General features: G+C 37.5%; 1 protein-coding gene across 9 annotated transcripts in view; it reads right to left on the reverse strand.

The window, feature by feature from the left end:
* Positions 1-316: 316 nt before the first annotated feature.
* The window catches only part of MID1 (midline 1), a 596,642-nt gene continuing 579,544 nt past the window's right edge, over positions 317-17,414 (reverse strand). For all 9 annotated transcript variants that reach the window (XM_077294751.1, XM_077294749.1, XM_077294747.1 and 6 more), the window contains exons 9-10: positions 5,110-5,317; positions 317-4,191 (exon numbers count right to left, since the gene is read on the reverse strand). In XM_077294751.1, coding sequence (XP_077150866.1) covers positions 3,843-4,191; positions 5,110-5,317 — 557 coding nt within the window. In that variant the 3' untranslated portion in view covers positions 317-3,842. The remainder of the gene's footprint in view (positions 4,192-5,109; positions 5,318-17,414) is intronic.

Genomic DNA, 17,414 nt, shown 5'->3' on the forward strand with positions numbered 1-17,414 from the left:
AATTGTCTCTTCAGAGAGGAAGAGGACTAGAACTCTAGTGCCACCTATTGGAAGTAGCAATCCTAACAGTCAATGTCGACCCTTTAACGAGCCTTGTCACATGACTCAGGATAAAAGCCAAACCAGAATCTCAATTTGCAGACACTGTTTCGTGTACTGCCCCTCGTCAGTGCAAAGTGGAGATCTGGTTCTCTGCAAGGAGAAACGATACTCAATATTGTTCTTTAATGGGTACAAAAAACTAACCTGCTCTCCTCAGTCCGATCACATTTCACATGTAAAACCGTAAAGTAAAATCAAATGCAACATATGGATTTTAAAATAAAACTTTGATTTAATATACAAGTTTTCTGTAAAATACAAAATGGTAAAAGACAATTGCAAATCTAAACGGTTTACAGATAAATTCAACATTGCATTATGCAAAACAAGTCAACATTTGTGATAATCCTACATGGATATCTGGATTGCTAGAGAGTATGAACACTGCTGTTAAGGAAAAGTATCTTGAATGATATATTCTCTCAGGGAAGTTTTGTGGAATTGTCTGGAAATCTCCGTTTTCCCATTTCCATCTCCTAGATGAAGAACTTGAGTTTTGTTCTTTTTGGTAAAAATTGTCCAGAAAACATAGCAAACCTTTACATATTTCACTTTGTGATTAGTATTCCATTTATATTCTAAGTCTCTATCGGAGGTATAGCGGGGATATGAGGATTCCATCTTCCCTGTAGAGCAATATTCCAGCTGCAACCATACATGCTCATTCCGTAATGCAAACTTTCCAAGTATCAAGTAATTCTTGATAACCCCTAATATGCTTGAAGGGATCTTTTTTTATCAGACTGATAAAATGTAAGTAATTAAGAAAAAGCTTCTTGCTATAAATTGGATTAAAATGGTCACAGACATGTGTACAGACTATGAAATGTCAATTTTTGTTGTTAATATGATATAAACCATGAAAATATTCTGCAACTGGTGAGATCAATGAAGGAAAAGATGTATTTGATTAGTAGACTATGAAAACAGGATAACTCCTGCTGACGAGCTTTCCTTAATAGTGGTGATATAAATAAGGCAGAAAAAAAAGTATGTCTCACTACCTTCAGAGCCAACGGCTTACCCTTTAACCTCAAACTGATTTGTTACCAAAGGGCATGCAACTGCTTCTTCCACGGACACTCAAGAAAGATTTCGTACAATTGAGGCACAAATATTTTAAGCCAACATCTTTCCATTAAAAAACAAACAAACTATAAATTTGTCAGCATTTTAACAAGAGTTTTACATTTAACGAATTTAAATTAAGTTTCCAAATGAACAATTTACAGATTTCTATAAATATTTAAGTAAACTTACAAAAACTGGCCACGTAAGGTCAGCATAAGACACAGTTGATTAACGATGTATGTGATCTAATTTTCTTTTAAAGGGTTCCTTTTGTACAACCAGGAAATGATGTGAATTTAGCATGTTGAAAATAGATTACACTAAAGATAGGCAAATTTGAGTGGAAATTAATTATACTCAAATTTTTACAAAAACCTGTATCCTCCAGAATGCTATTTTTTTTCTAATTCACTCCGTGCAAATTCAGCAAAATGGTGGCCATTTAGCTGAGCCGTAGGAGTGTCAGCAGAAGGTTAAAAAAATAAATAAAAACAAGCCCACAGTGCACCTCTCTGGCTAACTCTACTCTTTGCTCTCTACGTTACTGTCCTCAGCTCCTACTCTTACCACTACCATATGGGCATTTTCACAGGAGGCTCGGGACATCCGTGCGCATGCAGATTGTGGTGCAAGTCATAATGTAACGTGTGCCGCAACCTTAGGACGTGCACTCAAGGCCAGAAATTCTAGCCCCGTCAAGGCTGGGACATATTTGTGATATGACATCATGACTGTGACCTTCCCTCCACATACACATGGATGTCCTGGACCTAGTCGTGGCTGTAAGATGGGAACAGGGAGCAGTGAAGGTGAGCTGTGAGATGAGTATTACTTTGTTTTTTTTCTATGTCATACTTTTATTATCTTCTGCGGTCTCTCAACGGACATTCAATTCAAGGAGAATAAATCAACTGCAAATCGAATTTTCCAGTAAAATCGAAGTAATTTGGTGAATTCAAATTTCGTCATTGTTCAACATTTTAGGCAAAATGGCCATCAAGATTCCCAGAACTTGTAGTTTGGCCACTGAAACAGAGGATGTTAAAATGGTTGATCCCTCCTGTCATGTACTAATTTGCAGTTCACATGGTTTTACAACTTTGATTCATGGACTTTTTTTTCCCCTTGATAAAAAATTATGGAAAATATTTCAACCTCTTGTTATACCAGGTTAGTGCTGAAGATCACATTAATATAATACACTCAAGCTAACTAATTGCTTATGAACTAATTATAGACACTTGACTTGAAACTGTACAAGTGCCTAATGAACTCGAGTCATGTTCTGACCATACCAAGTCTTTGCTGCACCACCAAATGAAACCTCAGTTTTCCTATGAAACCTAGCTAGTACAACACAGAAATTTCATATGGGTGTTCTTAATGTACACTTATGCTGTACAAGTATCGATATTCCTAGGAACTGTAGTTTCATGATAATCTTGCAGTCTAAACAGGCTGCCGATCACCAGACGAATGAGCAAAATGTTTGTTCATTGGGTTCAATTATCTTTTGGTTTGCACAAAGGAACATCATTCTCGGCAGAATATCATCCTGTGTAAACATCATCTATGCGACCACGAACAATGGCAGCCTGTGCACAATGAACTATCTATTACAGACCTTTGTAAACAGGTAATTAAATGACCACTGATTAGCGAACAAATATCTATCTAGTGTTTTCGTTTGGTAGGTGTAAACAGACTCTCTTTAAATGCTTCACATCCCATTCCGATGCTTGAAATCGATCCTTTGTAGGAAACTGATGAGACTTTTAGAGTTTACAGGTCCAGAACATTTGTAAATTCTGCTACCCAAGAGCCAGTGATCTCCAGCTTGATGGACTATTCTGAGATAAATTCTACCTGAATATGCAATAAACCTGCAAAATATGTACCCTAATTGATGCATTGTACTCTAACCCAACTTGACCATGGTTAACATTTCTATTTGTGTTACTATGATTACTATAAATTATTAAACTCAGTCTTGTGTCAATTATAATCCACAGCTCCTGAGAAGAACTAAAAAGGTTACATTACATTTTAAGGTAACCCTTTAAATATTTCCTGCTCCATTTGTAAATTTTACAGTATTGAACTTGTAACATGTAGTTCATGTGCTATTTAAAACATATTTAATGTATTTTTTTCCCACAAATGCCAGTAACAAATGGCTGATTCATTTCCAATAGAAGAATGAGTGCAAAACTCATAATTTGCTAATGTATAAAACATTATTTATAATAACACATATTGCAAAATGCTGGTGCCCATTATTTTAAAGAAATAATGGCAATTCCAACCAAAGTCTATGTATATTTTTCTATACAAAACAAATTTATAGCAGACACCTTTGGATTTTCTGCACAAAGAGAAGTCTGATTATAATGTGCAACTGAAAAAGTCCATGAAGGTTTGCAGGTAATATTAGAAAACTTTCCATTCCTAATGAGCACCGCAAGCAGGACGGCTAAATCAACAAGTCAGTCAATGTGCAAAACTAAAAAAAAAACAAAGACTAATCAAAAGTCTATCCATAAATAATTGATAAAACATTCCTGTAATGGATTCAAAATCAAAGAAAGCAAACTCTTCAAATTTTCACTTTGGAGCGAAATTGCACCAAATAAAAGGTATGGTCACACACAGGTGAATGGCTGTAGAAGTCATGCCAGCTGCTCCATGCAGTCCAGATGATCCGGTATAGGAAGGCCTGTTAAAATTGTCAAACATTTATTCCAAACAGTAAGGGTTGGACACACAGGCTGTGCAAAAGCAATGTCAAAAGTGTAGAGGTGAATAGAGTTCAAGGCATCGTAAAAAGATAGTGAACCATTATCGTAATCTAGCAGGATTCCAATACGGCGTAGATGTGGAGAGGGTTCAATCGGAATCTCTTTACTGTTATGTCTCACTGCCCAGTTATTGTTACATCGGCAAAATACCCAGGAGGCCGAATTCTTTCCTATCCACTCATGCTTTGGTGCAGACTTGTATGCAATCCCAACCGCATACCTAAAAAGAAAAAATAAACAATTATTTCAAAATAAATTATCACTTCCAGATTTTGATAGTTTATTTTGGTAATATATGCTGACAGTTAAGTTTATATTTCTGTTTGGGTAATTTTAGCTAATGAGCACCCTCTGAAACGTATATTATGAGCATTACTACTTTATTCATCTTATAAAGTTTGGTTTTCACCATAAAGATTGCTGCTTTAGCATTTTTAGATATTTAACCCTTTTACAACCGGATCCGGCATATATATATATATACACACACACACAATGCCAAGAGTAAAAAAAAAAGTTATTTAAAGACCAAGTCATTTTCTGATCTGATGATGCGTTTCCTTTCATGAGGAGAATGAGCGCAAATGAGGTCCTACTAGATAACACTGAAAGACTTGTTCGATATGCAGCTCATCTCTTTCATGCATCTAGGATAACTTTGTATATCCCGAATGATTTCAGAACCATGTGGAGGAGTAGTTAAAATGATAAACTAAGCTACAGTTTGTACCATTTCACAATAATATATACTAAATTGCAGTGTGTAAAGAGTGTAATTGTGCTATTTCATGAAATCCTTACATACTAAATAAAATTCACAGGATTCCAACGTAGGGTTTCTTTATTGCTAAGTATTGTGGTCACGAAACCAAGGCCTTATTTTAACCTGAGATGCCGAAATTTGGTAAGGCTGATAATAAAAGCAAATTACCCATTTGAGAAAGTTTTTATAGAGAATGTTAAAATCTTCAATTTCCTCTAAACATCGATACACAAGTATGTAAAATTCTTAAGGGAAACCCAGACCTACTTGTGTTACTGTTTAAATATTATTTCTGGTTCATTATGGTATAGTCTTCATATAAAAAGAAAGGAAAACCACCAGATATAAGCTCAGGGACTGACACTTAATACATACCAGGTGCTTCCACTTATAACCACTTCCCAGTAATGGCGGCCACTGTCCAGGAACACATTGCCAGCTACACCATAACTTCCTTGGCTTGTGAAACGTTCTGGTGTGTGGCTCTTTTTCGAGGAGGTTTCATCTCTTTCCACAGTCAAGTTGTCATGAGAAACCTTAAGCTTCCGATGGGCAGACTTTGGGTCTAGTTTAAATGGCTGACCTAGAGAAAGCAAACAATGCGGAATAGAAAGAATTTTCAGCTTTTCAGTGACGTTTTGTCTGGCAGCAGTACACCCAAAATATCGTTAGTGGCATTGTGCGACCCAACATTGACACAGATCAAAACTGACGGTCACATTGAGCAGCTGTGTACCAGAGAGGTGAAATAAAGTTCACTCTGGTTTATAACGTGAATATCGGAAAGTGGCTGCCACCTCACTGACTGCTAAAATTACATTTTCTTGCCTTTTTGGGGATTTTCTTTTAGGCAATCAGATAATTATAAAATGCAAAGTTTTTTTTTCCAACATACAATGAAAGTTTATAATTTAATTTAATACAGTAAAACAAACAGAGAGTACCAATAGTTTATATCTATCCACTTAGCTAGAAATAACATAAAAAAGGGAAAAAATTCAGGTAAAAATATTCCCATGTAATTTAACATTGACAAATTACGAATCAAATATTACTTGAGTGCAGATTAGCTTTCCTCCTGAAGGAAGAAAGCCTGCCCAATAATGCCATCAGTAAGCCAATGTCTGACTTTTTAACAAGCTTGAACTATATACTACATTTCTAATTGGAGGTATTTGCTAATAACATTACACATATAACATATTGGGATAGGATCTTGGGAGATGGGAATGCCAAACCTTTAAGAATGTTTTTCCAAACCCCCAAAAATTCTTCAAAAGTAAAAGCTAATCATCCAAATGCAATGGTTTTGGGGTTCTTGCTCCATGTCAGTGCAGAGCAAAATACTGGTTGTCTCGGTTTACAAGTCACGATCCATGCCGGTAAGGTAAATATTCTGTGCCCACAGAATACCATGTATCAGCAGCACGTTAGGCGATGTATTGCAGATAATGATGACTTTTAAATCTGCTTAAAATTGATTGCACATGATTAGTGATGAGCGAGTGTACTCGTTGCTCGGGTTTTCCCGAGCAAGCTCGGGTGGTCTCCGAGTAGTTGTAACTGCTCGGAGATTTAGTTTTCGTTGTCTCAGCTGCATGATTTGCGGCTACTAGACAGCTTAAATACATGTGGGGATTCCCTAGCAACCAGGCAACCCCCACATGTACTCAGGCTGGCTAGCAGCCGTAAATCATGCAGCTGAGACAACGAAAACTAAATCTCCGAGCAGTTACAAATACTCGGAGACCACCCGAACGTGCTCGGGAAAACTCGAGCAACGAGTACACTCGCTCATCACTACACATGATGAATGAGCGTGTGCTTGTTCATCGGATGTTTGCTGGCCTGTTTAGAATGGCCAGTGGTCAAGAAAATATATCTTTAGGAACATTCGTTATCCAATAGCTTCTCTGCCGTCAAAATTATCCCGAGTAGACAACATATTTACCACAAAGAATTTGTTTTATTTTCCTATTACCATTTAGATAACGAATTATTGAACCCCTTGTTTAGAGCAACAGGGCCACTTATTTTCATAGATTGCACCAGTAGAAGAAACAAAAACAAACAACATGTTCCATTGCTGGAAAATCTTTCTTCAACCACCAGCACTCACAATTCCATATAATTAGTAATAGTGTTCGATCTGCAGAACAACATTAAAATCAATCAGTTTCATCTATTAGCTACAGAGCCGTTAGCAAACAATAAGGCTAACAATATATAATGGAGTCTAAAAGGTATCGGCGGTTCTGCGGACAGTCTGTTGCGTAAGGGGGCTTCATGACTGCTGATCCTTTAGTTCTCGAAGAGATATGCCACCAAAAGAGTCTCTCACAAAGTACAGGAGAATTCAGCAGGGTGAGGGCTCCTGTGTATGGAGCAGTTGGGAGACAAAGCGGTCAGCCAAACAATTGGCAGAATGACAGCAATCTATTGGATATAGGACCCCTTACTTTACAGCTGTATCCACCCAATAGCATTGAAAGCAAAAGAATAAAAAAATAATTAAACAGATTAAATAAAAATTATATTTTCATTGTCTATGACTATTGAGGTTTCTATTTAATTCCCTATTGAATAAGACATTATTTAGAGACAAAAATGTTTTTATTGTAACAGAAGAGTTAATAATCTGATAAATGGCTAAACGATTAACTTTGATGTACTTTCCATGACAATACTTCCTGACCAATATCTCACATTACATCACACGTATACCTGACAGAGAGCGAACGGCACATAAAAGTGGAAAAACAGTTCTAGACATTCTAGATTTCAAACTACTAAAGGAAATTAAAGGGGCTTAAAGGAGGTACGTCCTTAAGCTTGTGCAGATCAAACAAACTCTCTGAGGACTTGTAAATAGCAAAATAACATTCCGGTGTTGTATTTAATACTTTAGAGTTTAAATCCAGGATTACGCTAGGATATCACCCTGGGATAATAAAGAAACACAAAGTGGAAGGAAATCTTGCCCTTTTAGATATACAGGATACATTTGTATACAACGAAGGTGCTGGATGGAATAACAAATGTGATTAGTGATAGCCCAGTTCAGCATTCTTGTCTATTCTTTCTATAAAGCTTTAATGAAAAAAAAAATTAATTTACTGGAAATTGTTCATAAACAAGATACTTCCTACTATGTCAGGATCAATATATCTTTGTAAGTTATACCTCTATTCAGGCTTCATGCAAAGGAACTGGTGGATGTTGCCTTGAAAAATTATTTATAAGACATCAATACCAAACGTCTATCTAGATAAAAGAATAGGGAAACAGTGCAGCAAACTACCCAAATGTTTCTGCTAAAGAAATGCTGCTCTTCAAAAGTCTACTTGAAACCGAACATTACATGGACAAAAGTTCTATTAACATTATGATAAAGTGCAAAAAGTTGTCTTGGAAGAAAGTGTACCTTATTTGTCCTGGAATTGCTCAAAAAAGCAAAATATTGTCGTATTAAATACAAGTCACTGTTTAACAGGAAGATGAACTCCATGTGGATGTTTGCCTTTACATGAAATTTCAACATGAAGCTTAATGTTCCTGGCTACAAGTCAGTGTCAACAAAAGATGGCACAAAGGAAAAAGACTGCCACATAACATGCCATGATCCAAACAGTGGAAATAATAATATAGTCACGGCCAAAAATACCATGTCAATTTCCATATTTCAAGAGAAAAATTCACTCTTCTCAATAAACACAAAGAAAAATATTTTCTATAGCATGAAATCGGAAACTTGTATCGTAGGGTTGGAAACGTGCCTGTGTTAGCCAAATAAACATTGAAAAGAAATTAAACTATACATAGTTGCATACAGCTTTTTACATATGCGGCGGTCCATTAAGTAACAATGACCTAAACTGACCATATTTCAATTTTCAATGGTCATCCTGGAACAAATTAGATTTGTAAGTTGAGAGACACTTGTGTTTTTAGCAACTCAATAACGGTCATATTACCAAAAGAATAGGGTTACAAGACAATATAATGAAAAAAAATCTATTAATATTACTCCTTAAAAGGGTATTCCAACCTGGTAGAATTACATAATTGTAAAATCAGTATGAGCCCCACCTCTCGGACCACCACTGGGTGGACTTAGGTCTCTAGACTCCATTAGACACAGGACTGTGGCCAGGAGGAGTTGCATAGGGTGGCCGTTCCTTTCATTGTGTGACCAGAGCTTGACTATCTCTGTCAATGCAAAAGACTGACATGGGGACCAAAAAAATGCCCAAAAGAAAAACGCTCACAGAAAAGGCAACAGCCATGAATGCCCACAGGAAAATTGCTTACATGAACTAAAAATTTATCACCCACCCCTCAAGACCTGTAATATGTTATATCGCCACAGAGCCTGAGCACAGTGTGACCCCCAGCTGTACCAATATGTTATCACCTCCTCCCATCACCTGACCTGAAATATGTTGTATAGCTCTGGAGCCTGTGAACAGTGTGACCACGGCTGAGCTGACATGTGACCACTTTTCCATGTGTTAATACAGCCTTAGCCCTCTTTAACCCCTTCATGCTGTAGCCAATTTCCTATTTTGCTTTTCCATTATTTTTCTGTCCACATTGATATATAAGGGCTTGTTTTATGTAAGACAAGTTGCACTTTTGAATGACATTTATTGTACCACATAATGTACTGTAAAATGGGATAAAAATTCCAGCAGCTAGCCCGCTCCATACACCTGTTTCCGACATGCAATATACATATACAGAAGAAGTGGTGAAGGGGTTCGTAAACTTTTAATGAACTGCTATTTTGTCCATGTGGGAAATTGTCCTGTGAGCATTCATGTCTGCGGGCTTATTCCTTTGGGCATTTTTCATGGAACCCTTTGACATATGTCCCTGAGTATCCGTGGAGGTCCGAGTGGTGCGACAGATGAGTGGTGAGACAGATCTAGCATTAGTTAGGTAGGTGATAGTCTACAGACAGAAATACTCCTTCCTTGTCATTGAGATATAGTTGTACGGCCTACATAGAAACATAGAAGACGGTTGGCAGAAAAAGACCACATGGTCCATCTAATATGCACTTATATTATTTCCTTTTAATCTTTATGATCTTAGGCTTAACAGCACCAGTATTGGAATAATTTTGGCCAGCGAGCCAGTCATTCTAATAGTGGTTCTGAATATACAGTATATGCTGCTAATTTTTAATTTAGAATGATGTAAATATGTAATGACAATACGATTAGGAGTATTAAACTTAACTTTTTTGCCATAAAATGATCAAAAGGTGGCAATTATAGAATATGCATTAAAGTTTGGCTGCTTTAATCCACACAGTTGCAAGCTAAAGGGTTTGTAAAAAATTTTTTTTTTTTTTTTTTTTATTGATTAGTACCTATTGATGGTGACACCCCCTGAAAATCAGCTGTGCACAGTGCTGGTCTGATGTCCTTGGATGATGTTCATTTTAAGAAGAAGTGGACCTGCAGTACCCGGCCATGTCGACTATAAAAATGACTGAGCTGCTGGGTTCTGGCTACATCCAAAAAGTAGTCGTAATAGTCTTAGATCCAAATAGGAGAAAAGGAGCTCCAGCATCTGTATTGTGTGTCAGTTAAAAACTACCCAAATCTTAATTCATTTAAAGGGAATCTGACAGGAGATTCATAATAACCAAACCACGGGCAGCATGAGTCAGAGATTGGCTCTACAATTGAAACCCTGTATGTCTTAGAACAGAGACAGATGTGTATGAAAAATCCTTTGACTTTCAAGGACAATTTCTAACTGCTTTTCAACCATATGTCAGTCAGTCATATATCCATCTTTTACATTCATGTGACATCCTTGTGGGATCAATTTACATCCATCTACATTCAAAAAATGTATAGGATAAAATATGGCTTCCTATGTTAACAATGGAAATGTATCCATAATGATCAGATGCCACGTGGATGTTCTGTGTGCTATCAGATTCTTTTTAAATGGGCGGGTCTCATCTGAGACTCGGAAGAAAGTAGTGAATGCTGTGATCATTTTCCTCAGACAGAGAGATCTAGAGGAAAATCAGTCATCCGAACAGCCCTTGGAATAACATTGGTCAGTGTTCTGTCCATGTGCTGTGTGATCATAAATCACAGGTCTGATTTAGTGGCTAACTGAAAAGATGGTAACAAATTGCAAGCTTTCAAGACTACTCAGGTCCCTTCATCAGGCATAGACTACTAGAAATTCTGAAAAATCACAGATTTATGCACAACACAGCACAGAAATAATGCCATAGATAAGACCGGTGACGTGAAGCAGAACTACCATTATGTGAGTGATAAACAGTTATGTCCATAAATATTGGACCAGTTCATAGATAAGGAGTGTGAATGTTTTATTGTCCTCTGATTGAGGTCTGATTCTGTGTTATGTTGACCCCACATGGTCTGATGAGCAAATTCCTTAATTGATGTAAAAAGACATAAATCCATGCAACACATTCATTCCTGCACTGAGTGTGTCAAAGGTCATCATCAGCTTATATTCCCAGACTCTTCTGTCTCTGAGATTTGAAGCTACCTTTTAATACAAGTAATTTCATGTCCATAATGCTGTGATCAGGGAGACAAAAATGTATTGCCACGGGTAGATCCATTCTTTTTTTCTCTTATTGTGTGGCGATGAGCGTTCATCCTTGCTCTCAGTTTTTGCCCTGTCTCCCCTACATACAGACCCCCCAGTTGGACATTTAGTACAAATAATTAGAAACATTTTTTCAGGAGACTGCGCCTGAGGGAATATTTCAATGATACAGAAGATTCAGAAAACACTCGGACTGAAGGAAAAAGGATCCTAACAACCAAGAAGAGGTCAGACTGGACATCTCCACCTGGACGCAATCTCATTTGGATAAATATATAGACTCCTTCAGACATTTGATAAAATCTACCATCATAGATACTAACAGGAGACAAGCATCCAACATCAGTGTCCAGGAGACATACAGTCTTTGAAAACCAACAAAGAAATCATCATTAAACCTGCTGACAAGGGTGGTGCAACAGTCATGATGAACACATCAGACTACATGAAGGACGCACACAGACAACTTATGGACACACGCTACTACAAAAAATTGGAGTCGGATCCTACATAGGATTATTACAAGGAACTAAACAAGTTGGTATCTTGTCTGCCTGAAGAATCCACAAGAGCCGATGACCTGATACCAGAAAGTCCAAGAATAGGGACATTCTACATGCTTCCCAAAATCCACAAATCTGGAAATCCAGGAAGGCCAATTATTTCATGTGTGTGCACCCTTACTGAGCAGGTATCTGGATGGGTAGAGGGTATTCTTAAACCCCCGGTAAAGGATACACCCAGCTTCACTCAGAACACAACTGACCAATTGAATAAACTATCAGCAATAGGTCCTCTACCAGAAGGAACCATCCTGGCCACCATGGATGTGGAATCTTTGTACTCTAATATCCCACACCAAGATAGATTAAACGCCTGCAAATTCTTCCCGGAAAACACAGAGACTGATGCTGATTCTGTGGTGAAACTTATAAAAATTCATCCTCACCCGCAGTTACTTTGAATTTGACAACAAAATATATCTACAGGAGACTGGCACAGCAATGGGAAGTAAAATGGCCCCACAGTATGCAAATCTTTTCATGGCCAAGCTTGAAAGCGACTTGTCCCATCAGGTCTCTGGCCTATTACCGCTACATTGATGATATTTTAGTCATCTGGACGGAGTCTGAGCCACAGCTAAAGACGTTCCATGAACAATTTAATCAATTTCATCCCACCATCAACTTAACACTCAACTACTCCTGTACTGAAATTAACTTTTTGGACACCATCATTAAGCTGCAGAACAATGAAATAGAAACATCCCTGTATCAGAAGCTAATCAACCGCTCAACATACCTTAAATGGGACAGTTTCCATCCAAAACACATAAAAAACTCTATTGTCTACAGCCAAGCCATCAGATACAATCGTATATGTTCCAACCCCATGGATAGAGATGAACCCCTTGGTCACCTCAGAAAGACCTTTTTGAATCAGGGCGACCATCCAAGAACAATTCAAAACCAAATTATAAGAGCAACTAGAATATCAAGGAATCATCTGCTACATTACAAAGCTAAAGAAGAAAATAACCAGGTGCCTCTAGTAGTAATCCACAATCCAAATCTGAAGGTGCTAAGAGGAGCTGCACGCAAATTACAACCTTTACTACAAAAAGATGCCAGCTTACAATCCATATTTCCAGACCCCCCACTACTGTGTTTGAGGCAGCCCCCAAATTATTGTCAGAAGACAGTTTCCATCCAAAACACATAAAAAACTCTATTGTCTACAGCCAAGCCATCAGATACAATCGTATATGTTCCAACCCCATGGATAGAGATGAACCCCTTGGTCACCTCAGAAAGACCTTTTTGAATCAGGGCTAGCATCCAAGAACAATTCAAAACCAAATTATTAGAGCCACCAGAATATCAAGGAATCATCTGCTACATTACAAAGCTAAAGAAGAAAATAATCGGGTGCCTCTAGTAGTAATCTACAATCCAAATCTGAAGGTGCTAAGAGGAGCTGCACGCAAATTACAACCTTTACTACAAAAAGATGCCAGCTTACAATCCATTTTTCCAGACCCCCCACTACTGTGTTTGAGGCAGCCCCCAAATCATTGTCAGAAGATCCCTGTCCTCTCAAACAACTGCAGGAACCCTTCCTTGCAACCAGAAAAAAATGTAAAACCTGTCCATTTATAATGACCATGGACAAGATAAAGATCCCCAATTCACATCAGGACTACAAGATCCCAGGTACTTTCAGCTGCATCACATAAATGTGGTGTACCTAATTATTTGTACTAAATGTCCAACTGGGGGCCTGTATGTAGGAAAGACAGGGCAAAAACTGAGAACAAGGATGAACTCTCATCGTCACACAATAAGAGAAAAAAGAATGGATCTACCTGTGGCAATACATTTTTGTCTCCCTGATCACAGCATTATGGACATGAAATTACTTGTATTAAAAGGTAGCTTCAAATGCAAGAGAGACAGAAGAGTTTGGGAATATAAGCTGACGAACTTTGACACACTCAGTGCAGGAATGAATGTGTTGCATGGATTTATGTCTTTTTACATCAATTAAGGAATTTGCTACTCAGACCATGTGGGGTCATCATAACAAAGCCAGACTCCAATCAGTAGACAATACAACATTCACACTCCTTATCTATGAACTGTTCCAATATTATTATTACGATTAATATTATTAATTTATATAGCACAATTCCATGGTGCTGTACATGAGAAAGGGGTTACGTAGAGTTATAGGTATCGTTTACAGTAAACAAATTTACAATGACATACTGGTACAGAGGGGAGAGGACCCCGTCCTTGCGGACTTACAATATTTATGGACATAACTGTTTATCACTCACATAATGGTAGTTCTGCTGCACGTCACCTGTCTTATCTATGGCACTATTTCTGTGCTGTGTTGTGCATAAATCTGTGATTCTTCAGGATTTCTAATAGTCTGTGTGATGAAGGGACCTGAGTAGTCTCGAAAACTTGCAATTTGTTACCATCTTTTCAGTTAGCCATTAAAAGGTATCAACCACTGAGGACTCAATTCCAAATATTTTTCTATCCACTGGCTAACACAGAACCAAGATATATACAGTATCTTTCCTATGTCTGATTTATATGCTCATCAGTAACAAGCCCTGAGAGCCTGAGGGTTCATGCAGACAAGCATGTAAATCTTGTTCCCTTGGCAAAGTTTTAATTGACATGGAAGATGAGTAGTTGAGCTTCTTCTCTACTTTTGTTTGGATATAAAATGGCAGCAGCTGGCTGGGGATTTCTTCTTTGCACCGACCGATAAAATGCCATCTAACGAGCCACTGCGATTTCTGCTAAAAGTATCTAGTCTTTCATTAAGAGATCTATGGAAGGAATGTCAGTATCTTACAGTTTGGAGATCTTTTTATGTTGTACTTTACCTGCAGATTGAACACCTTCACAAAGGAAGGTAAAACTTCCCTTACAAAAAGTGTTGTACAGAAGATTCTTAAATATGCTTAAAATAAAAAAAACCTCACCAGTCATCTTGCAAAACATTGGGAGAGGTCAATGACTACATATATGACTCACTAAAATGAGTGAAAGCCCTGTACACAAAGATCTTCTAAAGACCGGATCACAAAGGAAAGTGATATATTTTATGGGTGAAAGGTCTTGCCTACAGCTGCTGTTGAGTTTGGCGTTTGGTTTTAATCTTACCTGAATGTTACTTTAGGGACTGGCTTTTTATGACTGTTCTTGTTAAACCAGATGAGAACTGCTTTCCGCCTGAAATAACATGTAGTATAAGCCACTTACCCCTGATCATAACTGCACCACAGGTCACGGCAGATATTGTCTGTTTTCCTCACTATTCTATTCACGTTCTTGTAACAATGTGGGAAAGTGAATGGGCTTCTTGAAGAATTTAACAATAGCTAATAGTGCATGACTCCTACGAGACTTCAGTCACAACTTTTATTATTTTACAGATTTTTCACAGCTGCAAAACGTCTAAATACAATTTAATTAGTTTTTACGTGGGGTCAGCTTTAGAAAGAGAAAATGAAGGTAAATATACAGCAAAAAATGCATAAGTTTTTGCATTGAAAGAGAGACTTTAGAGCGGATCATGAAATCATGGCAAAATGTTACCCTCTGTGAACTACAATATTAAAAAATTATCACACGGAGAAACTTGTTGTGGATGTCTTTTTTGCATTCAACAACTGTAATAGTAGTTGATGATGGTTAGCTGATCACAGGTCGTCACACTGCAGGAACCTGCAACTATCAGCTATGATTCTGTGGAGGAACTCAGGAAGATCATTTAAGGGAATCTCTCATCAGATTTATAAAACCTGAACCATAGGCAGAATGAATCACACACTGGATGCACCATTGCAGCCTAGTATTTTTTATTCTGAAATGCTTTTGGAAAGGTGGCCAAGGACCATAGAGAGAGACCCAACTATGAAGTCCCAAGCAGGCTTCTCCCAGTCCTGCTCCAGTTGATTGATAGGTCTCTGCCATGTGTGTACATAGATGGAGACTCTTCAATCAAATGAAAGGGAGACTCAGGTCTCTCCTTACGGTCCCCAACTGGCTTTTCAAAGTATAATTACTCTGGACTATACAGAGAATGAAGCAATCAAAATTTAGGACCACACTGAAAATTCTGGAGGCTAACAAACTGAGCAACTATATTTTTTCATTCATTTCATTTTCTAGGTCAAGTATTCTTTAAAGGTATGAAGATCCCCAAAAGTTAACCCTATCTATGGTTAATTTAAAAATGGTTCTTCAAGTACAGTTAATTACTCAGGGGCCAAAGAGATGACAATGGAACAGACCAGAGGCAAAAGGTTGCAGATAAACCGCATCAAACTATCACGTACATTTGTAAGCCTTTGCTAATAATATCCTGCCTACATTGTCTCTGATAGCTCATTAAAAATCGCCATGTCGTTAGGCCATCTTCTTATCATGTTGGGTCAATTGACAAAAAGCAAATTGAATTAAAAAACCGAAATCTAAATCAAAAATATATTTGGTTGGACCATCCTTTTCCTTCACAGCATCAACTCTTCTAGGTACATTTGTAAAAAGTCAAGTATTTTGTTTAGCATTAAACTCAGGTACACGAATAGCCAATTCTATCAAATGGGTAAAGACTTGTGTATCTTTCTCTAAGATATTTGGATCAACCTCCCTACCGAATTCTTTCAAAACCTGTATACATGTGTACCTAGAATAAATGATGCTGTTTTGAAGACAAAGATTTACAATTTTATTTATTCATTCACTTTGCATTTTATTAATAGTATCAATTATCACTTCTATTTCTGAAAGCATTCTTGAATAGTAGAATTTTATTCACACCTGCCTAAAACTTTTGGACAGTAATGTAAAAAAAGCTGTATCAACAGTTCCCAGATGTTGCCAAAGGAAACTAAAGCTAGGACCTAATTATACTTATTCGTGCTCAACAAATTTTTGAGGCTACAGAACAGATGAACTGGGGTCAGCAGAGCCTGCAGGCCTTCATCTCTTCTAGATATGCCAAACGTACTTTTTCTATCCAACTCTTAACAAAACAGCATTTCTTTCCAAATTTATAAAGACACAACCAAGAAACATTTGTAATAAATAGCATCATGGCCTTGATTAACCTGTTTATTTACCCAACAGGCCCATAACAGGAATACCATTAGAAATTTTCCAGGCGACAGTCCAGACATGGTTCATTGGGTAGAAGTTGGGTGGCATTAGTAATAGAAATGTATACTTCATTGGCTTGTTTAATACATTTTACCTGTTATGTATTACATGTTGCTCTTGATACTTGCAATAACTATGAGCCATGTTTATGGGAGCCTGTTGGGTTCATTGACTGTTCCCCACTGCTACTGTAGTGGTATGTAGGTATAAAATTCCCCTATTTTGATACAGTGTTCTATGTGATAATTAATGATGCTATCTTTGACTAATTACCTTTATGACCAGCAGCATTAAACATGCTAATAAGGTATGATTGTATGATTAGTCCGGTGAGGCATCTCATCTCTTGGATTTCCTATTTTAGTGTGATGGAGTCCTGCT

The sequence above is a fragment of the Ranitomeya variabilis genome, chromosome 3 (genome assembly GCF_051348905.1).
Source record: "Ranitomeya variabilis isolate aRanVar5 chromosome 3, aRanVar5.hap1, whole genome shotgun sequence".
NCBI lineage: Eukaryota > Metazoa > Chordata > Amphibia > Anura > Dendrobatidae > Ranitomeya > Ranitomeya variabilis.